Genomic DNA, 27915 nt, shown 5'->3' on the forward strand with positions numbered 1-27915 from the left:
GTTTTTTGGAGACCAGCGAAGCAACAAAAAACATATACCACATTTTTGGCGTCACGAACAGGATTCGTGTTCTCCAGGGGACCTCCCGTCCGCTCTCTCCGCGAGCATCCAGCGGCCGGCCGACAACCTGTCACAAACATGAATTTACTTGGATTATTTGTTGCGGCAGAGCAAATACAGGGCGTGGCGCTTGGTAAGTTGTACTTTGCTTACAACTCGTTTTGTTATCCTAAGGATTGACGCTCTTGATTTTGAACTGACGCATTTATTATTTTTTTGTTTATTAAATGTTCCTCACGTCTGCTGCGTCAAGATTTTATGAGCGGGAAATTCTTTCACCTAGAACACTTGTTTTGTCATATTTAAGCGGGAACACAATGTTATTATAATAACTGTTGGAATATTTAGTTAATAAAAACGACACAAATGAAAGTGATGTACACCTGCATAAATATCCAATCGATTAAATATGGAAAAGCTTTTGGGGTCGAAAGTTTTGTACTTGCAAAGACAAAACTCGTACTTGAATCTGAAAATAAACGAGCTGAGCTTAAAACTCGAAAAATAAAACAATACATTTGTCATGAAGTGATTGGAGCTGGGCGACCAAATGCAGCTTGGACCAGGGTTTATTGAAGAACTCAAAAGTTAGACTCGAGCGGTGGGCAACTCCAGAGTGGAAGAGAGTCCAGCCCCTCTCGAGAGGGCTTGTACCGGAACCCAAACTGTGCGTGGAGGCTAGTCCGACTATATCTAGTCTGAATTTTTCTGCCTCGCACACCAGTTCGGGCTCCTTTCCAGCCAGAGAGGTAACATTCCATGTCCCAAGAGCCAGCTTCTGCAGCCGGGGATCAGACCGCCAAGGTCCCTGCCTTTGGCCGCCGCCCAGCTCACACTGCACCCGACCCCTTTGGCCCCTCCCACAGGTGGTGAGCCCATGGAAAGGGGGACCCACGTTTCCTTTTAGGGCTGTGCCCGGCCGGGCCCCATGGGCGAAGGCCCGGCCACCAGACGCTCGCCTTCGAGCCCCGCCTCCAGGCCTGGCTCCAGAGGGGGGCCCCGGTGACCCGCGTCTGGGCGAGGGAAAACGAAGTCCATTTATTTTTCTCATCATAAGGGGCTTCTGTGAGCCGTGCTTTGTCTGGCCCCTCACCTAGGACCCGTTTGCCATGGGTGACCCTACCAGGGGCATGAAGCCCCCGACAACATGGCTCCTAGGATCATAGGGGCACGCAAACCCCTCCACCACGATAAGGTGACGACTCACGGACAACTCGTTTTGTTATCCTAAGGATTGACGCTATTGATTTTGAACTGACGCATTTATTATTTTTTTGTTAATTAAATATTTCTCACATGTCTGCTACGTCAATATTTTATGAGCGGGAAATTCTTTCACCTAGAACACTCGTTTTCTCATACTTAAGCGGGAACACAATGCTATTATAAGAACTGTTGGAATATTTAGTTAATAAAAACGACACAAATGAAAGTGATGTACACCTGCATAAATATCCAATCGATTAAATATGGAAAAGCTTTTGGGGTCAAAAGTTTTGTACTTGAAAAAACAAAAGTCGTACTTGAAAACAAACAAACTTGAATCTGAAAATAAACGGGCTGAGCTTAAATCGTAAAAAATAAAACATTACATTCAAGATAAAATTACTGGTTTGAAAGTTTTTTTTGAGTTGAAAATAGTTTCCCCTCGTCCTGGTATTTTTTTTAATAAACTATCTTCAGGTTTCATATCAATTTATTTTTCAACATTTGATGTCTTATTTTTTTAGCATCATGTTTTATATTTTCTGATTCACCTTTTTTTCAGGTTCAACTCTTGTTTTTTTCAAATTCACCTTTTTTTTTTAGGTTCAAATATTTGCGAGTTCCATACTTTTACTTTCACTTTGCGTGCAATACAACTGTTTCGCTTTTATTTTGAAAGGCGTCGCACTTCCGTGTAGCGTACAGGTATGTGAGTGAGCTGTGCGTGAAGGTGAACAATGCGAAGTCATGCTGCCCTCAAAATGTGTGCTGACCCTCAGAAAAGAAAAGTTGACAAGGAGCGCTGTGTTTTCAACAAGACATGGACTGCCAAGTATTTCTTTACAGAACTGAAAGGTAAAGCCGTGTGCCTGGTTTGTGGCACACTGGTCGCTCTGTTTAAAGAATATAATGTGAGTCGCCACTACGCGACCAAGCATGAGAAAAAATACATCTGTCTGATAAACAGGGCGCATCAGAGGCTGATGCATTGCTAGCAAGACTGCAAGCCCAACAAGGACTTTTTATCAAACTTCACACCCAGAGATGCAGCGGCTTTGTCATTTGAGGAAAAGTTAAAGAAGTTAAGAATAAATTGTACTGATTAATGATTGTTTTTTTATTTGACCTATACACCACAATTTCACATAGCTTAATATAAATATAAACATAATAATTGTATTCTTCTAATTACCAGTACCAACTATTTAAAATAAATAATTTAGTGCATTTTACAATGGAAGAAAATTGAGCAGGTTTAAGTTATCGTAGGTGTGGCCCTCTGACACAACTCAGGTTTTTCATGTGGCCCCTTGTAAAAATTAATTGCCCACCCCTGCCCAAAATAAACCCTGGTCCAAGCGGCATTTGGTCGCCCTGCTCCATTCCGCTCCTGACAGGAGGTGGTTGCAAGTCCGTCCAGTTCACCTGTCACTCATGTTTCCATGCCCCGTGGTGCAAGTCGCACGCTCCACGCAGATTCGCGTCTAAAGTCTAAAAAGTCATTCAGGTCCTTATGCAACTCACAAAGAAGATTTGAACCTTGCCTCCTGAATATTATACAGGCAATATATGATCAATAACGTTGTTGGATTTTGTCCACAATTTAGGGAGCGCGCTATCTGCGCCTCACGGCAAAAGTCATTGCCAATCACTTGTTATCCAATTTACTCACTGCGTGCTCGTTTGATTTCTTCAGGTTTAGGAAAATGCTAAGACACTGAAGCAGAAATTAGACTTACACAGGTTGGTTGAGTTCAATCACAATTCTTGTACAGAAAGCTCTGTCTTCAGGAAAGTACAATACAGCGCTGGGCCTTTGAAGAGCGGAAAGTCTCCATTCAGAAAAGGCAACATTCAAGGTTTTTTGGTCAGCTTATGTTCAGTTGCACATGCCAGTGTGGGCCGAGTTTGATGGGTGATGAGTCTTTGGGGCGGGGCAAGTTCTCAGGAGAGTCTGATTCCATGGGAGTGGGTGCTGGTTCGGTGAGAGCTGGTTCCGTGGGGTTGGGTGCTGATAATGGGCGATTCGATGTGTGGGGGCTGTTCTTTTCCTTTCCGTCTTTCAGCCTTGACGATCATCTTTGGCTGGGCTGTCTCCCTCTGGCACCTGCTGGTTTTATCTCCAAGTTTCCTTCCTGTAAACATTCTCCTCCATTCTTGCACAGACACTGTTCCACCTCATCCATTCATCATTCTTTCAATTTTGTCATTTTGTACGGAATTATGTGAGCTTTTGGCTGTGACATCATCCATCATCGTATTTATTAATGTTCCCTGACTATGCAAAGTTTGTACTCACCACTTACCATGTTTTTGTTTGTTTGTTCTTTTGATCTCCGTGTACGTACTTGCTTACGTCATCGTATTCTTAGTTTAACCATGCTTTCAACCATATCTTTTCTGTTAGGCAAAATATTCCCCTCCGTCCAGAACGTTCAGTAGTAATCGAAAACTGGTGTCTAGCATTAGTCAAAACATAAGATACAATCAAGTACTGAACATTTTTAGACAACTTTGGCAGTGTCCGTGATTTAGAAAATCATCAGGCATGCATTAAACAGTTCCTTAAGGGTCATTAAGCTATTCAGGCAATATATCAAAAAACATTTGTTCTTTCAAAGTGCTCAGAAATATATATCAGATGGTAAAGTTATAAAAACCTTTCTCATTACCACTTATCAAAAATGTCTAGTTATGTCTTCTTTATTGATTTGGTGTCTAGGTATAATTATATGCTTAAAATGTTTCTTTTATTGATTTAACATGTGAATATACTTGTCTGCTTATGTACTTTATTCAATGAGGTTTGAGCATATCTGTTTTTGTAGCTAGGCAAGACTGTTTGTATTTCGACTGCATTCCTTCAACGTTATTGGAATTGTTTTTCTTTTTGCAAACTTAAAAGGAATGGCAAAAGTTATGTAATTAAATGTTTTCCATAAGTGGATTTAAATGGCTGATGACTCCGACATGTTAAGTGCTACAATGTCCCAACTGTAGACAGAATAATAGAAAATTGCACAGGATTACACAATGTAAAAAGAGAGCAAGGATCATGTGTGTCGCTTTTGTTTTTGTCTTTCAGTCATTCACACGCTCGATGATTTCATGACAGTTTCTCGAAATGGGACGCTGCCAGAGTACATGGAGGTGGTGTATGTTGACGACGTTCAGATTCTGCAGTTTGACAGCACCCGCAGGAAAATGAAAGTGAAACATGACTGGGTGAACAAAATCACAGAAGACGATCCATACTTCTGGAAGAGAGAGACGGAGATCAGTTATGGGACTGAGCAGGACATGAAAAACAAGATTGAAATCGCTAAAAAGCACTTCAACCAAACTGGAGGTTTGTTTCCATCCGCTCGTAATATTCATTTCATGTGCTGGTACACTTCACGACTAACAAACAGACGTGTCACTGGTGGCTCCTCTCTGATTATCGTCACTGAATGTTGCATGCGATCCTTTCAGGTGTTCACATGATTCAGCTAATGTACGTCTGTGAATGGGATGATGAGACGGGTGAAGTTGATGCTTGGGAGCAATACTGTTACGATGGAGAATACTTTCTATAATTTGAGGGGAAGACGATGAAGTGGATCGCAGCAAATCTACAAGCTTTCAGTACCAAAATCAAGTGGGACCAAATAGATGGGCTTAATAAAACCAAGAAGAATGTTCTCACTGAGGAGTGTCCTTCTTATTTGAAGACGCATGTGAGAAACGGGAGGGACTTCCTGACGAGAACCGGTACATTGTCCTCTCTCTCTCTCTCTCTCTCTCTCTCTCTCTCTCTCTCTCTCTCTCTCCCTCTCTCCACACACGTTTCTTACACGTTCTCTCCATCTTTCCTGCCCTCCTCATGCGTTTTACTCCATCTTTGCGTGTATAGCTTCCCAAGGTGTTTCTCCTGCAGAAGACGCCTTCCTCTCCGGTCACCTGCCACGCCACGGGTTTCTACCCCAGGACATCATCCCTCTTTTGGAGGAAGAACGGCGAGGAGATCCACAAGGTCGTGGAGAAGGGGGAGACCCTCCCCAACCACGACGGAACCTTCCAGGCCTCGGTCCAACTGAAAGTGGAGGTGACGCCCGCCGCGGAGCAGGAGTACGAATGCGTTTTCCGGCTGGCCGGCGTCTCGGAAGACATCGTCATCAAGCTGGATGCCGGAAGCATCCTGAGCAACGCACATATCCAGGGTGAGCGTTTGTCGCGGGTCAGACACGTCCGATTGGCTGCGGGGCGAGCGGGACGGCTCGGTGTCACGACGACAGTCATTCACGTGTCTCTTTTCATCGCACATGTGAAGAAGAGGAAGACAGGAAGAAGGCGGTGGCCATCGCCGTCCCGTTGGTGATCCTCAATGTGGTGGCGATGGTCATGGCGGTGGTAGTGGTGGCGATGATCCTCGACAAGCATCTCAAAAGAAAACAAGGTGAGCGACAAATGTTTCCTCCGTCAGGAACATCCTAAGAGAACCTCGTTTGCCTCGCGTCGTTTGTGACCATTCCTAATCTCCTCTTGCTTCTCTTTTATTTCAGTCATATACTCTCAAGCTTGTAAAGAGGAAAAGCCAAAAAGAAAAGAAGAAGAAGACGAAGAAGGACAATTAAGTAAGTAAAATGTTTTCTGCTTCCTTTGAGCCACAATAACAAGGCAGCCATGTCATGTCAATGTTCGATTGAAAGCTAAAGTGTCAATGAGGAGTCCCGTCAGAAAATGTCAGCTCACACCATTGTCGCCGTCAAAGGGTGCCCTGAGATACGAGCCAAATATGTTCAGCAACCACACTTGCAAATGCTTTTTTTTCCATTGAAAGGAATGGACATGACATTCTTCTTCAAAATTGTTGTCATGTGTAATTTAACGTCCCGTCGTGTTTGCACTCTTTTAGCTGTTTCCACCTACTGTGAGTCTGTTTCTGAATGAGAGGCAGTAGCCGTCACATGGTAAGTTAGCTCATGCTTATTACACGTGGTCTTCGGCTTCTGGAGGTGGGTTAGGAAACATTTGGAAAGACTATTTTGCTCCTCTTTCTTCAGGTGTTGGAATTCTTTCAGAGGACTTTCTCATCGCACCGCATTTGGAAATACAAATGTTTTTTTTCTTCAAGTCAACAATCATTATGTTTCTGTCAAGTTTCTGGATGGTTCTAACATCTGTAGATATTCTCATGAAGGTTCGTGAGTAGGTCCTGCAGGATCTAGTGAGGTGTTTTGATCGAACCGTGCTGCTGATCACGCACAACTTGAAGACTGTCGAGGCCTATCAGATTACGGTGATAGGCGCGGGCGGCGTTCGGGACGAGGAACCCACCGCTAGCTGATGGAAAAGAATGGGATGTACTCTAAACTGAGGGAGAAGTTCACCACCGTTGGAGGCTAACGCATTCAGAAGCACTGACATGCATTTACAACCTGTATTTATTCATGAAGTCTTTTTCCTAAAAGAAATATTTCACGTATACTCAATGTATCACAGACTCAAAATAAAATGTTATTAATTTCCAGTTTGTAGTTTTGAATATTTGACCAACAGTTGTCGTATAGCACCGTGCATCAAGCGCTGAATTCACCAGATACCAGTTAGGCAAGAAGGAGGAAATTGCGTGCAACAAGCTTGCCACTGTTGGAATGCAAAATGGCCAACCCAAGTGAAAAGTCCACTTTGGTTTTGTGCAACTAAACAAATCAAGTCAGTGGTTACCACCGGTTGGAAGTCGCATCATGAAAGTTGATCTCTGGATGATGTTGAGCCTTTAAAAACCTTAAGACTCTTTCATCAAGCAATTTATTATTATGATATACATTTGAAAAAAAATAAGAAAAATAGATAATATATCAGGTAAATAAGAAAATACTGATGATATCAATAGTTTCAAAATGTGTTACATATTAGTTTCATTTTACAGATTGAGTAAATTCACACATACCCTGGCTTGATTTTAAAGATTGTTTGAAGGAAATAAAAATGTGAGAATTCTTACAATGTAAAATGTACATCCACGCCTTTTGTTGTTGTTGGTGGTGCTGACACGCTTGCAATAAAACGCTTGCTGTCACGCCCCCCCATGCCAGATTTGTGTTAAAAGTGTGCAACTTGAAAAAAAAGCTTTGAATGGTAAATCCGATCATTCATACTTCATCTTTCAAGGTGCAACACTGCTTGATTCATGTTGTGATTATTGTTCAACAGTCAAAAATGCAGATAAACCAGTGCGACAAGAAGCTCATTGGTTGCAGCCTGAAAAGCAGACAAGTAAACATCAGGTGTTCACCCAAACAGACACACTAACTAGATACTTTCAGTATCAATTGAGTAAAATATGAAAGACTAATTTGAAACTAAGCGTTTGGCCAATGGTGGTAAAAAAAAGTCAACAGCTGTTATGGGAATGGCGTACATTGTTAGCTTTTGTGAAGCCTTTCGAACATCATACAGAATAGGCGATCAGTGATTTCAAATAAAGTCGTTCAGTCTTATTTTCAGGGGTATTTTTTATTGCGTCACGGCTGATAAGCCGGAGAACCGGGAGAACGAAGTGGGCATCAGTGCTATAGTAATGGGCAGGTCTCCAAAGACAACACTAAAAGCGCTTCAAACAAACTGAATAGTTCACCCGGCACTCGGCTTTTCCACATCCAATACGGCGGCGAAGCTAATTACCAGTAGAACCAGTTTCACCACACAGAATACAGTAGATTCCTGACAATCAGTGGAAAGTCACCAACGCGCGTATGCAGTTTTCTGTCATTATGCATCCGCCAGTTGGAATAGTCACAAGTTTGAGCAAATACACCGCTTGACTAAAACGGCACAAACAACTTGTTGCTTGGAATGAATTTACTTGCATTCTTTGTTGCGGCCGTGCAAATATACAACGTGACGCCTGGTAAGTTGTGCTTTGCTTACAACTCGTTTCCTTAAGATTGACACTCTTGATTTTGAACTGATGCATTTATTATTTGTTTGTTAAATTTTCTTCACGTCTGCTGCGTCAACATTTTATGAGCGGGAAATTCTTTCACCCCGAACACTCGTTTTCTCATATTTAAGCGGGAACACAATGCTATTATAAAAACTGTTGGAATATTTAGTTAATAGAAACGATACAAATCAAAGGGATGTACACCTGCAGAAATATCCAATCGATTAAATATGGAAAAGCTTTTGGGGTCAAAAGTTTTGTACTTGAAAAAAACCAAACTCGTACTTGAATCTGAAATTAAACGCGCTGAGCTTAAAACTTGAAAAATAAAACAATACATTTGTCATGAAGTGATTGGAGCTGGGCGACCAAATGCAGCTTGGACCAGGGTTTATTGAAGAACTCAAAAGATAGACTCGAGCGGTGGTTCTTAACCTTTTTCCTTGTTCGCACCCCATTCAATTCACCAAACTGATCTGAAGCATACCTGTCAAAATCATGTTAGCTTCCCAAGTTTTTATTGTGTATTGTTATTCGTTTAACAGTACTTAACTTTATTACTTACAAAAAAATTAAAACTACATAAAATACAAATAATAAATCAATAAAAAGTATTATATATTATATATATTAAATAATTATAGTAATAAGAATAAGAATTGGTTTACTTTGCAGCTATAAGGCTTCATTAGCATTATCCCTAATGCCAATGAACACAATGACGTCTTGATTTGCAGAATTTTTCACTTTTTGCGGTTACCCGACCATTATCACCGAAAAGCACCCCCGGTTAAGAACCACTAGACTAGAGGGTCGACTAGGGACTAGAACAGAACAGAGTGGAGACTAGAAACAAGAAGACATGAGACGAGAAGAATCCGACGGAGAGTGACACGCAGACAGGACTAAAATTGAAGACAAGTAGCGAGAGGCAGGTGACGGCATTCCGCTCCTGACAGGAGGTGGTTGCAAGTCCGTCCACTTCAGCTGTCACTCATGTTTGCACGCCCCGTGGTGCAAGTAGCACGATCCACGCAGATTCGCGTCCAAAGTCTAAAAAGTCATTGAGGTCCTTATGCAACTCACAAAGAAGATTTGAACCTTGCCTCCTGAATATTATATAGGCAATATATGATCAATAAGGTTATTGAAATTGTTTTTCTTTTTGCAAACTTAAAAAGAATGGCAAAAGATATGTAATTAAATGTTTTCCATAAGTGGATTTAAATGAGAGGCATCAAACTCCAACATGTCAAGAGCTGTAATGTTCCAACTGCAGACAGAATCATTGAAAATATGAATTGCACAAGATTACTTACTTACTTACTTAGGCTCATCGCTCCCCATGGAGCATAGGCCACCGACGACTCTTTTCCATTTAACACGGTTTTGGGCAGTCCTATCTGCCTCCTCCCAGCTGATTCCAAGGCGCTTGAGTTCTGCCTCAGTGTCCCGTCTCCAACTGTTTTTGGCCCGTCCTCTCCTTCTCTTCCCCTGCGGGTTCCAAGTCAGGGCCTGGCCTGTGGTAGTAGCTGCCGTTTTTTTCAGGGTGTGTCCGATCCATCCCCACTTTCACCTCAGGATTTGTTTCTCTCCTGGCTCCTGTCTTCCTCTCTGCCACAGTTCTTCATTTCTGATTTTGTCTGGCCATCTGATTCTGAAGATGCTCAGTTGATGAAGGTTTGTATCTTCTGCCACGTCCTTTTCGTCCTTCTCCACGTCTCTGAACCGTAGACAAGGATGTACATATATTAAAAAAATAATAATAATTTATATATATATATATATATATATATATATATATATATAATATAAAACCAGAGCAAGGTCATGTGTGTCACTTTTGTTTTTGTCTTTCAGTCATTCACACGCTCAATTATTATATGACGGGCTCTCAAGTTGCAAACCTCCCAGAGTACTGGGAGGCCGCATATGTTGATGGCATTCAGATTCAGCAGTTTGACAGCAACCACAGGGAAACGAAAGCCAAACATGACTGGGTGAACAACATCACAGAAGATAATCCGTACTTCTGGGACATAGAGACGAAGATCAATATTCACAATGAGCAGATCATGAAGGGCAACATTCAAACCGCTAAAAAGCGCTTCAACCAAACTGAAGGTTTGTTTACGTTCGCTCGTAAAATTCATTTCATGTGCTGGTACACTTCACGACTAATAAACAGGCGTGTCACTGCTGGCTCCTCTCCGATTATCGTCACTGAATCTTGCGTGTGGTCCTTTCAGGTGTTCACATGATTCAGGTGAAGTATGGCTGTGAATGGGACGATGAGACGGGTGAGGTTAATGGTTGGGAGCACCACTGTTACGATGGAGAAGACTTCCTATCATTTGAGGCAAAGACGATGACATGGGTCGCAGCACATCCACAAGCTTTCATCACCAAATTGAAGTGGGACCAAAGGGACGGGGAGAATCAAATCAGGAAGACTACATACACTAAGATGTGTCCTGTGCTGTTGAAGACACATTTGAGGAACGGGAGGGACTTCCTGACGAGAACCGGTACATTGTCCTCTCTCTATTCTGTCGCTCTCTCTCTCTCCACACATGCTCTTTCTGACACATTCTATCCATCTTTCATGCCCTCCTCACGCGTTTTCCTCCATCTTTGCGTGCAGAGCTTCCCAAGGTGTCTCTCCTGCAGAAGACACCTTGCTCTCCAGTCACCTGCCACGCCACGGGTTTCTACCCCAGGACATCGACCCTCTTTTGGAGGAAGAACGGCGAGGAGATCCACGAGGACGTGGAGATGGGGGAGACCCTCCCCAACCACGACGGAACCTTCCAGACCTCGGCCCACCTGAAAGTGGAGGTGACGCCCGCCGCGGAGCAGGAGTACGAATGCGTGTTCCGGCTGGCCGGCGGCCCGGAAGCCATCGTCATCAAGCTGGATGCCGGAAGCATCCTGAGCAACCAGGGTGAGCGTTTGTCACGGCTCAGACACGTCCCATTGGCTGTAGGGCTCTTGTGACGACAGTCGTTCACGTGTCTCTCTTCATTGCACACACTTTGCCTTGTGAAAAAGAGCAAGACTGGAAGAATGCGGTGGCCATCGCCGTCCCGTTGGTGGTCCTCAATCTGGTGGCGATGGTCATGGCGGTGGTAGTGGTGGCGATGATCCTTGACAAGCATCTCAAAAGAAAAAATGGTGAGCGACAAATGTTTCCTCCGTCAGGAACATCCAAAGAGAACCTTGTTTGCCTCGCGTCGTTTGTGACCATTCCTAATCTCCTCTTGCTTCTCTTTTATTTCAGTCATATACTCTCAAGCTTGTAAAGAGGAAAAGCCAAAAAGAAAAGAAGAAGAAGAAGGACAATTAAGTAAGTAAAATATTTTCTGCTTCCTTTGAGCCACAATAACAAGGCAGCCATGTCATGTCAAGGTTCGATTGAAAGCTAAAGTGTCAATGAGGAGTCCCGTCAGAAAATGTCAGCTCACACCATTGTTGTCGTCAAAGGGTGCCCTGAGATACGAGCCAAATATGTTCAGCAACCACACTTGCAAATGCTTTTTTTTCCTTTGAAAGGAATGGACATGACATTCTTCATCAAAATTGTTGTCATGTGTAATTTAACGTCCCGTCGTGTTTGCACTCTTTTAGCTGTTTCCACCTACTGTGAGTCTGTTTCTGAATGAGAGGCAGTAGCCGTCACATGGTAAGTTAGCTCATGCTTATTACACGTGGTCTTCGGCTTCTGGAGGTGGGTTAGGAAACATTTGGAAAGACTATTTTGCTCCTCTTTCTTCAGGTGTTGGAATTCTTTCAGAGGACTTTCTCATCGCACCGCATTTGGAAATATAAATGTTTTTTTTCTTCAAGTCAACAATCATTATGTTCCTGTCAAGTTTCTGGATGGTTCTAACATCTGTAGATATTCTCATGAAGGTTCGTGAGTAGGTCCTGCAGGATCTGGTGAGGTGTTTTGATCGAACCGTGCTGCTGATCACGCACAACTTGAAGACTGTTGAGGCCTATCAGATTACGGTGATAGGCGCGGGCGGCGTTCGGGACGAGGAACCCACCGCTAGCTGATGGAAAAGAATGGGATGTACTCTAAACTGAGGGAGAAGTTCACCACCGTTGGAGGCTAACGCCTTCAGAAGCACTGACATGCATTTACAACCTGGATTTATTCATGAAGTTTTTTTCCTAAAAAAATGAATTCACGTGCACTCAATATATCACAGACTCAAAATAAAATGTTTGTAATTTCCAGTTTGTAGTTTTGAATATTTGACCAACAGTTGTCGTATAGTACCGTGCATCAAGCGCGGAATTCACCAGATACCAGTTAGGCAAGAAGGAGGAAATTGCGTGCAACAAGCTTGCCACTCTACCATTTGAGGACTGAGAGTTGAAATGCAAAATGGCCGCCCCAAGTGGAAAGTCCCTTGTTTGTTCACTTTGGTTTTGTGTAATTAAACAAATCAAGTCATTGGTTAGCACCGGTTGGAAGTTGCATCATGAAAGTTGATCTCTGGATGAATTTGAGCCCTTAAAAACTGTAGGAAGTATATTTTGTTATGATTTATTATGTTTTATTATACATTTGTGATTGTTAAAAAATAAGAAAAATAGATAATATATCAGGTAAATAAGAAAATAGTGATGATATCAATCGTTTCAAAATGTGTTACATATTATTTTCATTTTACAGATTGAGTAAATTCACACATACCCTGGCTTGATTTTAAAGATTGTTTGAAGGAAATAAAAATGTGAGAATTCTTACAATGTAAAATGTACATCCATGCCTTTTGTTGTTGGTGGTGGTGCTGACACGCTTGCAATAAAACGCTTGCTGTCACGGCCCCACGCCAGATTCGGGTTAAAAGTGTGCAACTTGAAAAAAAGCTTTGAAAGCTTACTCCTTATCTTCATCTTTCAAGGTGCAACACACCTTGTTGTGATTATTGTTCAAGAATCAAAAATGCAGATAAACCAGTGTGACCTCCTTGTTTACAGCCTCAAAAGCAGAGTGTGCACCCACACAGATTTTCTTCACCCAGACACTTTCAATATGACTTTAGTAAAATATGAAAGACTATATTGAAATTCAGCATCTGGTGGTGAAAAAGCCAATAGCTGTTTTGGGAATCGCATACTTTGATAGTTTCTGGTGAAGCCCTCCGAACATCAAGTGATTTCAAATAAAGTCGTTCAGTCTTAATTTCAGGGGTATTTTTATTGCATCACAACTGATGAGCCGGACCACCGGGAAAACAAAATGGGCATCAGTGCTATAGTAATGGGCAGGTCTCCAAAGACAACACTAAAAGCGCTTCAAACAAACTGAATAGTTCACCCGGCGCTCAGCTTTTCCACATCCAACAAGGCAAAAAAGTTCATTTATGTATAGGTAATATTGAGACAGAGGACGACAGCGAAGCGTGTGGCTGTATCGACCTGACGCCCGTGCGTCATGACGTAACACAACACAGCAGTACCGCTGGGGCATACAATTGTATCTGGTGTGGAAGTTTTCCACACTCCCGAACACACTTGCGTGTTTTGTTGTGACTCTCTGCTCCGCCTAGCCTGTTCTTTTAACCACGTTTGAAGGCCATTATCCAAACTCGCACCGCTCCCTAGCCGCACCGAATTCCGCACCTGACAAATCTAGCACACCATTTCCTTGGACCCGTTGGGGCGGGTGTTAATTGATGTAAACCAATGGCCTTTCCCTCCTCACATGCTCCTTCCCTGAGTGGGCTGGCCTGTCTCTGACAGGCGTGCCGCCCCTTCCGGAATAATATAAAAGAGAGAAACCAGCGCTTGAGGATCCTCCTGGTCAGTCCGGGCAGTCCAGAAGAACAATCCGAGGCCGGCGCTTCGGGAATATTCCCGGTGCTTCCGATGGTCAGTCCGGGGCTCCGGGCGTGATCCACATCTTTGTCTTCTTGCTCAACGACGGACATCGTGAACAAACGCAACAATGCTTGGAATGAATTTACTTGGATTATTTGTTGCGGCCGTGCAAATATACAGCGTGACGCCTGGTAAATTGTGCTCTGCTTACAACTCGTTTCCTTGAGATTGACACTATTGATTTTGGACTGATGCATTTTTTATTTGTTTGTGAAATTGTCTTCACATGTCTGCTGCGTCAACATTTTATGAGCGGAAAATTCTTTCACCTGAACGCTCGTTTTCTCATAGTGAGACGGGAACACAATGCTGTGATCATAACTTTTAGAATACTTAGTTCATAAACTTAAAAGTGACACAAATCAAGGTGACGTACACCTGCATGAATATGCATTTGATTAATTATGGAAAAGCTAATGTACAGTAATGAAATGTTCGACAGTAGAGTCTTTGCAATTACTGATGAACATTTCGCGGTAACGGCAATCAAGTTGTATCTTTCAGAGAAAAACACTGTATAGCCTCCTGAATAGACAATATATGATCAATTACGTTCTTGGAATTCTTGTTGGCAAATTAAAGAGAATGGCAATTATATTTCTTTCATAAGTGGATTTAAATTGCTGATGAGGGACATCGCGCTGGAATCTTGCATATCTATCCACAACCAGGAGAAAACAAACAATTGTCAATTCACTGACAGGTTTGAGCGAAAGAATGCCCTTGGATAAACATCAACTCCAACATGTCAAGTGCTGCAATGTTCCAACTGCAGACAAAGTCATTGCAAATATGAATTGCACAATGTAAAAACAGAGCAAGATCATGTGTGTCATTTTTGTCTTTGTCTTTCAGTCACACACACGTTCAATTATTTCAAGATGGCCTCTCAAGTTGCAACGCTACCAGAGTACTTGGTGATGGCGTATGTTGATGGCGTTCAGAACCAGTTTCACCACACAGTAGATTCCTGACAATCAGTGGAAAGTGGCTCTAGTTTTCGGTCATTATGCGTCCGCCAGTTGGAATAGTCATAAGTTTGAGCAAATACTTCGCTTGACTAAAATGTGACAAACAACTTGATGCTTGGAATGAATTTACTTGCATTCTTTGTTGCGGCCGTGCAAATTCACAGCGTGACGCCAGGTAAGTTGTACTTTGCTTACAACTCGTTTCATTATCCTAAAAATTGACGCTCTTGATTTTGAACTGACGCTTTTTGTTCTTGTTGAATATTCCTCACACATCTGCTGCGGAAAATTCTTTCACATAGAACACTTGTTTTCTCATAGTTAGGCGGAAACACAATGCTATTATAAGAACTGATGGAATATTTAGTGAATAAAAACGATACAAATCAAAGTGATGTACACCTGCATTAATATTCAATCAATTAAATATGGAAAAGCTTTTGGAATCAAAAGGTTTGTACTTGAAAAAACTAAATTCGCAGTTGAAAACAAAATAAAACTTCAATCTGAAACTAAACACGGTGAGCTTAAAACTTGAACAATAAAACAATGCATTCAAGATAAAATTACTTGTTTGAAAGTTTTTTTCGAGTTGAAAATAGTTTCGCTTCACCCTGGTCAATTTTTTGAATAAACTATTTTCAGGTTTCACCTCAGTTTATTTTTCAACATTTTATGTCTTATTTTTTTCAGTTTCATGTTTTATATTTTCAGATTCACCTTTTTTTAGGTTCAACTCTTGTTTTTTCAGATTTGCCTCTTTTTTTTCAAGTTCAAATAATTTGCGACTTGCATACTTTTTCTTTGGGAGGTGGTTCCAAGCCTTCTAGTTCAGCCCTTTCGTGATTCCTCACCCCGCACACCACTATTACCACGGCCCCACGTCAGATTCGGGTCCAAAGTATGCAACTCGCAAAGAAGATTTCAACCTTGCCTCCTGAATTAATATTCAGGAGACAAGGTTCAAATCAGGCAATATATGATCAATAACATTATTGGAATTGTTTTTTTTTTTTTTTTTGCAAATTAAAAAGAATGGCAACACTTTTTATTTTTTCACAAGTGGATTTAAATGGCCGACGAGTGGCATTGAACTCTAACATGTCAAGTGCTGCAATGTCCCAACTGCAGACAGAATCATTGAAAATATCAATTGCACAATGTAAAAACAGAGCAAGATCATGTGTGTCGCTTTTGTTTTTGTCTTTCAGTCATTCACACGCTCAATTATTTCACGACGATCTCTCAAGTTGCAAAGCTACCAGAGTTCTTGGAGGCCGCGTATGTTGACGGCGTTCAGATTCTGCAGTTTGACAGCAACCACAGGGAAACGAAAGCCAAACATGACTGGGTGAACAAAATCACAGAAGATAATCCATACTTCTGGGAGACAGAGACAGCGATCAATATTATGAATGAGCAGATGATGAAACGCAACATTGAAACCGCTAAAAAGCGCTTCAACCAAACTGGAGGTTTGTTTCCCTCCAAGCGCCCGCTCGTAAAATTCATTTCATGTGCTGATACCATTTTTTTTTCATGACTAATAAACAGACATGTCAGTGCTGGCTCCTCTCCGATTATCGTCACTGAATCTTGTGTGCGATCCTTTCAGGTGTTCACATGATTCAGGTGATGAAAGGCTGTGAATGGGACAATGAGACGGATGAGGTTGATGGTTGGGAGCACTATTGTTACGATGGAGAAGACTTTCTATCATTTGAGGCGAAGACGATGACATGGATCGCAGCACATCCACAAGCTTTCATCACCAAATTGAAGTTGGACCAAATGGACGGGTTTGATAAAGTCATGAAGATTAGCCTCACTGAGAAGTGTCCTTTCCTGTTGAAGGAGCACTTGAGAAACGGGAGGGTCTTCCTAACGAGAACCGGTACATTGTCCTCTCTCCACACATCCTCTTTCCTACAAATTCTCTCCATCTTTCCTGCCCTCCTCACGCGTTTCCCTCCATCTTTGCGGGCAGAGCTTCCCAAGGTGTCTCTCCTGCAGAAGACGCCTTCTTCTCCGGTCATTTGCCACGCCACAGGTTTCTACCCCAGGACATCGTCCCTCTTTTGGAGGAAGAACGGCGAGGAGATCCACGAGGACGTGGAGATGGGGGCGACCCTCCCCAACCACGACGGAACCTTCCAGACCTCGGCCCACCTGAAAGTGGTGGTGACGCTCGCCGCGGAGCAGGAGTACGACTGCGTGTTCCAGTTGGACGGCCTCCCGGAAGACATCGTCATCAAGCTGGATGCCGGAAGCATCCTGAGCAACGCACGTATCCGGGGTGAGCGTTTGTCGTGACTCAGACACGTCTGATTGGCTGCGGTGCGAGCGTGATGACTCGATATCAAGACAACAGTCGTTCACGTGTCTCTCTTCATTGCACACGCTTTGCCTTGTCAAAAAGAGCAGGAGAGGGAGAAGGCCTGGACCGTTGCGGGTATAGTCCTCAGTCTGCTGGGGATAGCCATGTGGTTGGTGGATGTGGTCCTCTACAAGCATCTCAAAAGAAACCAAGGTGAGCGACAAATGTTTCCTCCGTCAGGAACATCCAAAGAGAACATTGTTTGCCTCGCGCCGTTTGTGACCATTCCTAATCTCCTCTTGCTTCTCTTTTATTTCAGTCATATACTTTCTAGCTTGGAAAGAGGAAGAAGAAGAAGAAAATGTACAATTAAGTAAGTGTTGGAAATGATATACTTTTTATCATTGGATTCAATGTAACTACTATCGTGTTGTTGATTCTCCGCAGTATGTGACCATCCGGCCTCGTGAAAATGACTTGGGGGCATATGGCCGGCTAATGACTGGAGTCATTAGCCGCGCTATACAATAAGCCCCACAGTTAGCTAGACATGTACAGATCATGAGATTGTCATGGGATGGCTGAAGCAGACAAAGGTCTTATTTAAGATGAAGTCATGAGTACGGCACAGCGATGTATTCCCTAGCGATGTATTCCCTACGTCTTTGTTAAGCTAATGGTCATGAGACGTCCATACTGCCCCGTCCATAAGAGTATCCCCTTTGTTCTGTGGGAATGGGATATAACTATGGAATGTTTTTCCTGTCTGGAAACCTACTCGACCATGTACACTTGCCCCTTTGTTTCTCTCTCAATAAATGGCACGGCCGAAACTCAGAGCAGACTGCGAATCACTGCCACACTTGCTGTGTGTCTGTGATCCGTCCTTCTGCGCAGGAGAAAACGCTAAGCCAAGAAAGACCTACCGCCTCTGAGATTGATTTCTGTTAAATGTTGTCAACCCAACATTTTTGGGGGCTCGTCCGGGATTTCCTGAAAATCTGCTCGCTGATCCGAGGAGTGTTGAAGACGCCGAATCCGTGCACGGCAGAGGTCACAGGACGCCTGAAGGAAAGCCCTGGGGAGCAATGTTCATCCACCAGGCCGGCGTCCAGTTCAGCATCTCTCGGCAGCGATGATTGACGGAATCTTCAAAAGAAATCTCTCAGAGACTCGGTGAGACCTCTTTGTTGGCCGCGTGGTTGGGGTATTTTAGTCCCCTGGAAAAGGGTACCCGGGTAAGGACGGCGGAGTCCTTGTTGTGAATTCCAAGTGATAGGAATTCGGTCTACAGATGGAACTTGTAGACGGAAATACACCTCGTTGTGTTAAGAAAATTCCGCGGTGTGAATGTGTGTGTGAATGGTAGCACGTATCACTCGCTATTGTGCTGCATGTAATATGGTGGGAAGAAATGGCAAATTTCTGTGGAGTTCCTCACCAGAAAACTGGTCGAAGCAGGAATTACCACAGAAAGTTGTTATCGCACTAAAGAAACATTCCATCTTTAGAAAACCCTATGATTTAAAACTAAATTGATTAAAATGGGGGGCCGTCAAAGTGTTACTGACAATGTATCAGGGGATGAGAAGTATACGTTAAATAAGTTACCAAACTTGAGGCTGCAAGTATGATTGTCAGACAATGAAGCCATAGTGCGTAGGCACTGTTAGGCGTGGCTCAAGAAGAGGAGCCTGAGGCAGAAGCTCCTTCTGCTCCTATGCAGAACATGCATCTAATTTAAAAGACCTGAAACCCCCCCCATATAATAGCGAAATATGTCATGGTCAGTCAATAAGAACTCCTGTACAAACAAGAAGCATGACCAAGGCTGTTAAATTTCCCCAAAGTATAAATGACGCTGATGTATGTGAATGATACAGTTGTCAAACCTTATTGGAAGGCCACTAATGTGAGAAAAAATAAATAAAAATAGTAAAACCAAAACATCAAATAGAGGAAGACGTTTGCGCAGCATTGTTTGTTGATGTTGTTTGTGCACTGTGTTTTTGTTGTGGGCCTTTGTTTTGTCCTTGTGTTCTCTGCGTGTTTATGAGTGTCTATGTGTTAAAATTTTGAAATTGGCTAAAATAGTGTGCAAGGAAAGTTACTAGACTGGGGTCTATTTGATTTGCACCGCAAGAAAAAGAAGGAGACATTGAAACTGGAAAATGCATTTTTTGGAGAAATTGGTGTAAAGACAGGCGAAAAAGATGAATAAATACTTAAAAGATGCAACAGAATAATGTTCGAGCAGAATTGAATCAGTTGAAACATGTAGAACTTGGAGGTGAAATATGAATTTTATAAAATTTTGCAGAAATTTTAATCAATTTTTTTTATTGGCCAAGTTTGAGCATGCCATACGAAGAAGTAATAATTTAACGTGAAAACATGACTTTTTTTAATTTTGCAATTTCGGGAATGTTGAAAAACTTTCCCAGTGTGATTTGAATGGGCTGAATGATGTGAATTTCAAACTGGGACAATGTAAAGGTGTAATGTAGAATTTGCCTTTAAGAATGAGTGGAAGGAAAATTGCCCTAAATTTGTAAATTTTGTGGAAATGAAAAGCTTATGGAATTAATTGAATGCAAGCATCTCTTGAGTGAATTTTTGGAATATGTCAAAATCGGAATGAGAGGGTTGTTTTATCAAGTACCTTGAGATAGGACAGATTCAAATGAGGACTGTGAATTAAAAATGATGTAGTATGACTGTGTGGACAGCTTGAAGAGAGCTCGAGGAGAGTGAGACCAGTGCCTGCGTGCCTGTGTGTGTGCGCGTGTGTGAGATGCAAATGAGCAGGAATGAATGACAAGATACAGGTTGAATGGTTGACGTTGTTGGAGACTTCTATGTGAAAAGTAGTAGAACAACTTTGAAGGAAGAGTGATTTTGAGCATATTTAATGCTAAGAAAATAGGCTTATTTCACAGTGGTTGACTGATTATCATGAATTGAATGGCTCGTTTTACGCTTTCATCTAAAAGTCAAGTCAAGTTTATTTGTATAGCCCTAAATCACAAACAGTCTCAAAGGGCTTCGAATAGACAAAAATTCAAGTTTTCGTCTACAATGATGATAATTGCTTTTGAAACAAAGGAAGTGTAAGGATGAGATTCCTTCCTCCTCATGCAGCATCTAGGCCAGAGAGGAAGTGAAGTCAAGTAACAGAAGTTAGGATGCGTAAAAACCAGAAGTAAACTATCTTGGTTTACTCTCAGCGAAAGGGAGAGCAGGGAACAGGTTATATTAGACACACCACGACCTGTCACGAAGAACAACTGATGTTTTTTCTCTGTCATTACTGCAGAGCTTGGGCTCCACGCTATGCTGAAATTGCTAAGCCACTAACAGGAGTGGCTCATGGACAGCCGTTAGCAGTCAAAGATACATTCGCGTGGACACCAAAAGTAGAAGGATTGACAAGATTGAAAATGATATTAGTTCAAACAACAAAGGGTGTGATAATGGATAAGGTGTTATTGACAATGTCAATAACAAAACTGTTTTGCCAAAATGACTTTTAAGGCAACGCCTGTTGTGTCACTTATGTGACAACAGGGGGGAGATGAGTTATTAGTTACCTATTAGTTACCTTTGGTTTAGATTCTTGAAAAAAAAATTAATTTAAGCATGTCCTGTTTGTGTGAAACATGATCCACATAGGAACCTAAAAGAGACTCTATATGAAAATCACATCCTAGATTCGAATAGTGGAGCCTAACAGGAACATGGAAAAAGTAAACAGCTGAGAAATGGCCTTCGATGTAGTGGCAGTGAATTATAAATTCAGGACAGTTCAGTAATATCTGTAAAGTGAGCATAACACCATTAATACTGAGGCCAAAATAGAGATGATACTAGGCAAAATTTGGAAACTTTATCAGAAATTGAAGGCTCAAATCAGAAAAGGTGGAAAGGTAATAGAGAGAATGGCATAAAATCAAAGTTAGGAAAACAAAAGATAGATAGTAGCTTGAAAATAGGAGGAGCTTCTACAAATTACAGTATAATTGAGAGAAATCACAGTTAAGACTTGCAATTTAAGTTTAGGGTAATCTGTCGATTTAAAATGGTTCAAATGAGGTCCATCGCAATACATCCGAGCGCTCATGAAGGAAAAGCGCTGTCCTTCTCAAGTAGATTAGATTATTGATAACAGTAGAATTTGAAGTTTGATTAACAGAAGGCACTATGAAATTTATGTCAAATTGGAAGATGATATTTAAGTTTGGTATCCCAGTCTGTCTTTTTCAGTATCCATCAGTGACTCTGAAACTCGATCCCGAGACTCCACCGACAGCTGAGAACATCAAGAAAAATGGTGCATGGCTCTAAGGCACCTTTGACCTTTGCAAGAGCAAAGAAGGACTATATTTGTGCTTGGGGGGGAAGCACAACGCCCTGGAGGAGAACGGCATCCTCGGAGGCGGAGTACAAAGAACGAAAGAACTCACAAGATGAGAATGGACTCAGTTGAAAATGGACTCATCCAAGAGTGAGGGATGAGTTGACTCTGAGACTACAACCAAAGATAACAACAACCTGACAATGAGGTGCGGCGAAAGACACACAAGACCTGAAAGATGCATCAAGCTGCTGAGACGTTATCAAACTTGGTGGAGCTTGGGTCAGAGTGGATGGAAGCTTGCTTGGGCACTGAGTTTGACACAACTGAGGAGTCTTGCTAAAAGACAAATAAATAAGGAACAAAGTGTGTAGTGTTACGAAGAAAGAAAAAGTATCATAATCAGAGGATAAATTTGGATAAAACAGATAGGCTAAAATTGCAAGAAATAAGAGTAGAATCACATTTAGCCCATCCAGCTTAACAATTAGACATTAAGTCATTGACAGTTTGGAGAAGGGAAATAGGGCATTAGGATCTACTAGGATGCAGTCAAAAGGTGATTAGATTGTTCAATGGAGGTAATTAATAAAGTAGAAGTTAATCACACCTCACAGGGAAATTCTGGTGTCAAAACAAAAAGTCTGATAAGATCAAGGAATAACAGCCATGAAAACTTTTGACAGTTAAGAATAACACTGCATGAGACTCACACCAAGTGACAGTGAACGCGATGGCAAATGTGATAGGACTCGGAAAACAAATGCCTTAACATGGCAAAGTGAAAATAATGTAGTAGAGTAGACTGTTGGAGGAAGACTTTTGAGTATCTCTACCCAGGTGCCCGATCAGAACGATGGATTAGGACAAGATTATTTAAGGACCTGCTGAGGCTGCTTCTTTCCCCATGCTCATCCATGAACATGCTCAGCAGAACAAATAACTGAATTTTTGGGCATTTAATTGGCAATTTTACGGTAAAGGTCCGGTACGAATGTACGAAATATTCACTTGGGAAGAACATCCAGAAATGAAGGATTTACCGTCAATATTCGCTGATTGCCCGTTCACTTACACATACTAAATTTGTTTGTTGTTGTATGAGTGATAGATGCGAATGGATTGGCGCTTGTGTGGTTAGGAACATGTGTGTGTGTGTTGAGGGCAGTATGAAAGGCCAAAATATTTTGGAGTTGGTATGAAAGGGTCACAGTTGAGGGTAAGGTTCCTCTCACCTGAGACGGAAACACCCAAGCGTGATGACTAACAGCCGATGGTTAATCAAAGGCACCATGAACAACAAAAATAGTTCATGGAGAAGGCCGAATTCAGCAACACGGATGGACAAGACAGGACTGATATCGAACACTAGGACGATGGACATATGACATGACGAACCTGGACTCACCCGACAAGGTGACAGACTATGTAGATGACAACCATACATATTAACCATTAAGCTTGCTTGTGGCAAGTGCGAGCTTTGCTTTGTTTCTGTGTGTCACTTGACTTATTGCAGCATCAACCGCCAGCCGAGGAGCAGATTGCTGGTTGTTTTTTAACTTGCATTACTTTTGCAGGTTGTCGATTGCAGTCTTGGAAAGGTTATTTTGAATTCACGTGAAAATGTTAACCCTAACCCTATTGATTTTTATGATGATTGAGAAGTTTCAGGACGGAATCCTCGTGCGCCATGATTCATTGTGTGTCTATTTTCATTTAGTAGATACTCGTTGCCTGTGTGGTTTTGTGAGTACAAGTGTCCGTTGTTGGTATTGCCGAGTGTGAAGCGCACAGTCAATTTTCAGGAACTTGGGGATGACGATCCTGGATGAGTGCAAGGTTCGACAGGACTGGCTGCAAGACACATGATGATGTGGTAGGACGTTTGCTGGTTCCTTTTTGAATGCCTAATGACACATTGGGCGAATGTGTCAAAGGGGGGTGGGGTTACGTTTGAATGAGTAAGTAGATATAAAATTTAATTGTGACATTCAATGTTTTTCGGATTCACTTGTTTAAGGCTTTAACAGGACGTGCCAGAATTCAACAGGCAGTGATGGAAGGAGCAGAAGAAGCATCTCGAAAGCAAAGTTAATGGGAGATAACAATCTGGAATGGAAGCAAAGCGTGGTAACAATCTAGCGACAGTAAGGGTTAAGGTCTATCAACGGAAAAGCATGAATGATGACAAATCATAAAGCTAATAGGGATCAGACCGCAGCACAATAGACAACAAATGTTTGAAAGGTAATTAAATAAAATAGGAAATTGGATCAGAAACAAGGAATAGGGAAAATTTCTTAACACATGAATACATTGAAGCTGCTATTAAAGGGAAAGTAAGAACACATTTCGACGAAGATAAGGTACATACACAAATTGGTAGGACAAAACTGACGAGACTGGTACCAATTTGACGATATTGAGAAAAAACCTAAATCAAAGAGGAAATTTGGAGAGAAAATTAGTATTTGGACTGGGAAAGAGTGATTGCTGAGACGTGATTGACAGGACTTCAGACAGTGACAGCTGCAGCAGGAAAGGCTAACTTGAACGGCTAGCAGTTACTCTGCTACAGGAGAAATCGTGCGAGACTGACAGCATGATGAGAAATAAGGGAGATAATTCATAACTCCTGGGGGGAGTGTTGTTTGTTTGTTTGTTTGTTTGTTTGTTTGTTTGTTTGTTTGTTTGTTTGTTTTAGGTTCACGCGGGCTTCTGGATCATAGGAGTAGATGCAGGGACGCTCGGAGGTTCTATTGAACACTCCGATGAGACGACAACCACCAATCATCCCCGTGCCCCGAACAACCCCAAAGGAGAAGAATTGTTTGCTGACGACCGGTTATGGAGATGTCGTTTACTAGGGAACTCCTGAACGCTGACCGGGGCCTGGGAAGAGACTCTGAGGACGGTGAAGTGGACATAAAGATCTTGGATGGACAGCAGGCCCTGGGCAGTGATCCCAGAGCAATTCACGACTGAACATTCAGTGGACTGGACTTTGCATCGACAGACACATACATATGCAAGGGGGGCAAAACTAAGAGCATTTCAACTTTGCAGTATGCTGTGATATTGTGTCAATATTATGTCCTTCATTACTTTATCAAATGACCACATGTGGCATTATTTTAATTTGTCACATGACTAAAAGGTTCACATCAGCGTCTGCTGTCCAGAATATCAGGTTGGCCCAGCGTGAACAAGATGAGTGCGATCGCCTTGCGTAAATCGCCTACCTGTCTATTTTTCTTGACGATCCAGAACAAAATACATTCCATTATAACGAACATAGCCAAAGCCAGATGAAGGGCTGTAGTTCTGATAAACTCTGGAATGTAAACTTTCATGTTTTTTTGATGGTGCTATACTATATTGTGTAAGCATATACTCATGTATACACATATGTACTTATTAGTTGATGTTTTGTTTTCCCATGAATTCCAATGATAAACAGGGGGGAATGTTGGAAATTATATACTTTTTATCATTGGATTCAATGAAATTACTTTTGTGTGCAAGATTCTCCGCAGTATCTGGCCTCGTGAAAATGACTTGGGGGCATATGGCAGTCATTAGCCGCGCTATGCAATGGGCCCCACAGTTAGCTAGACATGTGCAGATCATGTGATTGTCATGGGACGGCTGAAGCGGACAAAGGTCTGGTTCGGGTTGAAGTCATGAGTACGGCACAGCAATGTATTCCCAGAGGCACTAAAGACTACATCTTGGTTGAGTTACTGGCCATGGGACGTCCATACTGCCCCGTCCATAAGAGTACCCCCTGTGTTCTGTGGTAATGGGATATAGCTATGGAATGTTTTTCTTGTCTGGAAACCTACTCGACCATGTACACTTGCCCCTTTGTTTCTCTCTCAATAAAAGCTCGGCTAAAACTCAGAGCAAAGTGCGAATCACTGCCACACTTGCTGTGTGTCTGTGATCCGTCCTTCTGCGCAGGAGAAAACGCTAAGCCAGGAAAGACCTACCGTCTCTGAGATTGATTTCTGATAAATGTTGTAAACCCAACACCCGCTTTTCCGTTGGCGTTCCTTGCTCCGATGGCCGTGGTGATGTTGATCCTTGCCGAGTGTCACAAAACCAGACAAGGTGAGCGACACAAATGGTTCCTCTGTCAGGAACATCCAGAGATTTTTGTTTGCCTCGTGCCATTCACGGCCATTCCTAATCTCCTCTTGCTTGTCTTTCATTTCAGCCGAATATCCAGAAAAACAACGAGAATCAGCAATTTCTGGAGAAATTGCGTGTGAAGCCAAAGAAGCTGAATACTTGGGGAATGCTACAGAAGGATGTTTCAAGTTGGAACGGGTTGAATCGGTCAAATAATGTAGGAATTCGAAGGGAAAAGCAGAATTTTATAAAATATGGCGTGAACATGTATCATAGAAAATCGACGTCATGAAAAAATATTATTATTATCATTATTATTATTATTATTACTACTACACACTGCCACATCCAGAAGTTCTCAGACGACACAGCCATTGTTGGATAAGTTTCTGAGGGGAACGATCTGGAATACAGGACGGTCAACAAGGACTTTGTCAGTTGGTGTGAGCTCAACCAGCTTCAGCTGAACACCAGCAAGACGAAGAAGATAATTGTGAACTTCAAGAGGAAAGCACCCCACTTCACTCCGGTGAACGTCCAGGGAACGGCGGACATTGATGTCGTGGAGAACTACAAATTCCTGGGTGTTCGCCTAAAAACAAACTGGACTGGACTGAACACACTCACGCCCTGTACAAGAAGGGCCAGAGTCGCCTCCACCTGCTGAGGAGACCACCGAGGTCTTTCGGTATTTGCAGGGCTCTCCTCGGGACTTTCTATGACTCTGTGGTAGTAAATCCCATAATGCTCCGCTACGCACCAACCAACCTCCAAATGGAGCTGATTGAACTCCAGTGTCGTGACACACTCAAATCCAAGTATGATGCTGCGGGCACCGCACAGTTTCCACATTTCATCCCTGACATAATCAATCGCTCAGCTCCGCACTCAAGCTGCTCTCCATGTGCAGCAGCACTTATCTATTGGAACTATTCTCTTCAATGAAGATGACCACAACATCTCACAGGAGACGTCTGACTGATGACCACCTTTGTGCAATCCTGAGGATTTCCTCAGCTCAGAGCCTCAGCCCAGACATTGATGAACTCGCATCGAAGAAGACATGCCAGGTATCTGACACATCGGAGCAGATCAGTGTGTAGCAAACTGACTGGTAATGTTTTCTTTATGCACTTTTTCTTGCTACTCCAATGTATGGACTTGAATGTCTGCACTTTGACAGAGGAATGTTATTTGTTAATTTGTTTATTATTGTTATTTTATATTTGAATCTATCATTAGCCTTTGGGAAAATGTTTAACGGAGAAGGCTGCACGTAAAAAGAGAGGCACATGGTTGTTGTTCTGGACTCAGTGTTTTGTATTGAAACGTCATCAACTTTTGTTTCATAGTGACGAGCGCCCTCCTGTGGATGCTTAGTGTAAGTGTTTTACTCAGTACGAGACCCGGTGACGGATCAGTTACACGTACTAACTACATACTGTGGATGTACAAAGTTGATGTTCCTCAAAACGTTATTGCCTTGGACAAAATTGGTCCGTCATTCTTGTGTTTTTTTTTTCTTCTGTTAGACTTGTGTGAACGATTGGATGTTATTTTTATTTACATATCGAAGTTACGTTAGCCAACATCCCAACATCAACTCATCCCAATCTGGACTCCCAGCCACACCCACACCACCAGGAATAGCAAGCTAGTCATTGGGAAAAAACGGAAACTAAAATCTACAAGCTTCAGCATTGTGTGCAGAGGGCCACAGATTTGGAATGAGCTTGACGAAACACTAAAAATGTTGCAATCCATATCCATCTTCAAGGCAAATCTAAAAAATCAACTCCTATCGATGTATGTTTAATGTGCTGATCAAATGAGACTATCTATTACTTGACGTATGTTTATTGTGTGTTGTACCTTATTGTGTGTTTATTGTTATTGTCTATTATATATCTGTATGTTTGTCCATAATGTAAGGATATCTGGCCAATATCTGCTACTTATGGGAAACCAGGCCCCCTATTAAAAGCTTTAAATAGCTTGCTTGGGGTAACCTTTCACGCATCCGACTGTGTAATACTGTTTGTTG

The 27915-nt window shown here is 42.2% G+C and overlaps 2 protein-coding genes, 1 long non-coding RNA gene and 1 pseudogene across 8 annotated transcripts; all 4 read left to right on the forward strand.

The window, feature by feature from the left end:
* Positions 1-1304: 1304 nt before the first annotated feature.
* On the forward strand, positions 1305-6778 carry LOC148380236 (major histocompatibility complex class I-related protein 1-like; annotated as a pseudogene). Its single transcript, XR_015855207.1, has 8 exons — positions 1305-2121; positions 4352-4615; positions 4741-5019; positions 5160-5468; positions 5579-5704; positions 5811-5882; positions 6164-6218; positions 6312-6778. The product of XR_015855207.1 is annotated as a major histocompatibility complex class I-related protein 1-like (transcript).
* Positions 6779-7993: 1215 nt separating this feature from the next.
* LOC148380237 (H-2 class I histocompatibility antigen, K-Q alpha chain-like) lies at positions 7994-12965 on the forward strand. 3 transcript variants are annotated; one of them, XM_088364461.1, is made up of 9 exons: positions 8016-8161; positions 9821-9877; positions 10058-10321; positions 10447-10725; positions 10842-11141; positions 11249-11371; positions 11478-11543; positions 11825-11879; positions 11973-12965. In XM_088364461.1, the coding sequence occupies exons 3-8, from the start codon at positions 10081-10083 to the stop codon at positions 11857-11859; spliced, it is 1044 nt and encodes a 347-aa protein (XP_088220587.1). In that variant the 5' UTR covers positions 8016-8161; positions 9821-9877; positions 10058-10080; the 3' UTR covers positions 11860-11879; positions 11973-12965. The 3 variants fall into 3 exon arrangements, with proteins under 3 accessions (XP_088220585.1, XP_088220586.1, XP_088220587.1); XM_088364459.1 differs by lacking the exon at positions 9821-9877 and having other exon boundaries at positions 7994-8161; XM_088364460.1 differs by lacking the exon at positions 9821-9877 and having other exon boundaries at positions 8006-8161; positions 10112-10321.
* Positions 12966-13986: 1021 nt separating this feature from the next.
* Positions 13987-18302, forward strand: LOC148380238 (H-2 class I histocompatibility antigen, alpha chain-like). Of its 3 annotated transcripts, XM_088364463.1 has the most exons (8): positions 13987-14223; positions 14948-15238; positions 16275-16538; positions 16679-16957; positions 17051-17359; positions 17483-17593; positions 17700-17753; positions 17828-18302. In XM_088364463.1, exons 2-8 carry the CDS (start codon positions 15175-15177, stop codon positions 17848-17850), a joined length of 1104 nt encoding a protein of 367 aa, XP_088220589.1. In that variant the 5' UTR covers positions 13987-14223; positions 14948-15174; the 3' UTR covers positions 17851-18302. The 3 variants fall into 3 exon arrangements, with proteins under 3 accessions (XP_088220589.1, XP_088220588.1, XP_088220590.1); XM_088364462.1 differs by lacking the exon at positions 14948-15238 and having other exon boundaries at positions 13990-14223; XM_088364464.1 differs by lacking the exon at positions 14948-15238 and having other exon boundaries at positions 13990-14223; positions 17488-17593.
* A 7469-nt stretch (positions 18303-25771) lies between these two features.
* LOC148380239 (uncharacterized) lies at positions 25772-27624 on the forward strand. The gene is made up of 2 exons (XR_015854799.1): positions 25772-25850; positions 25957-27624. It is a non-coding gene; the product is annotated as an uncharacterized LOC148380239 (long non-coding RNA).
* Positions 27625-27915: the final 291 nt, after the last annotated feature.

The sequence above is a fragment of the Syngnathus floridae genome, chromosome 21 (assembly GCF_059516105.1).
Source record: "Syngnathus floridae isolate MCC-2025c chromosome 21, RoL_Sflo_1.0, whole genome shotgun sequence".
Classification (NCBI taxonomy): domain Eukaryota; kingdom Metazoa; phylum Chordata; class Actinopteri; order Syngnathiformes; family Syngnathidae; genus Syngnathus; species Syngnathus floridae.

Coding starts and splice junctions, on each gene's coding strand:
- LOC148380237 (XM_088364459.1), top strand. CDS start 8,107: ATGAATTTACTTGCATTCTTTGTTGCGGCCGTGCAAATATACAACGTG. Junction 8,162..10,057: donor AATATACAACGTGACGCCTG/GTAAGTTGTGCT, acceptor TTTGTCTTTCAG/TCATTCACACGCTCAATTAT. Junction 11,372..11,477: donor GCATCTCAAAAGAAAAAATG/GTGAGCGACAAA, acceptor CTTTTATTTCAG/TCATATACTCTCAAGCTTGT.
- LOC148380238 (XM_088364463.1), top strand. CDS start 15,175: ATGCTTGGAATGAATTTACTTGCATTCTTTGTTGCGGCCGTGCAAATT. Junction 16,958..17,050: donor GGTCTTCCTAACGAGAACCG/GTACATTGTCCT, acceptor CTTTGCGGGCAG/AGCTTCCCAAGGTGTCTCTC. Junction 17,594..17,699: donor GCATCTCAAAAGAAACCAAG/GTGAGCGACAAA, acceptor CTTTTATTTCAG/TCATATACTTTCTAGCTTGG.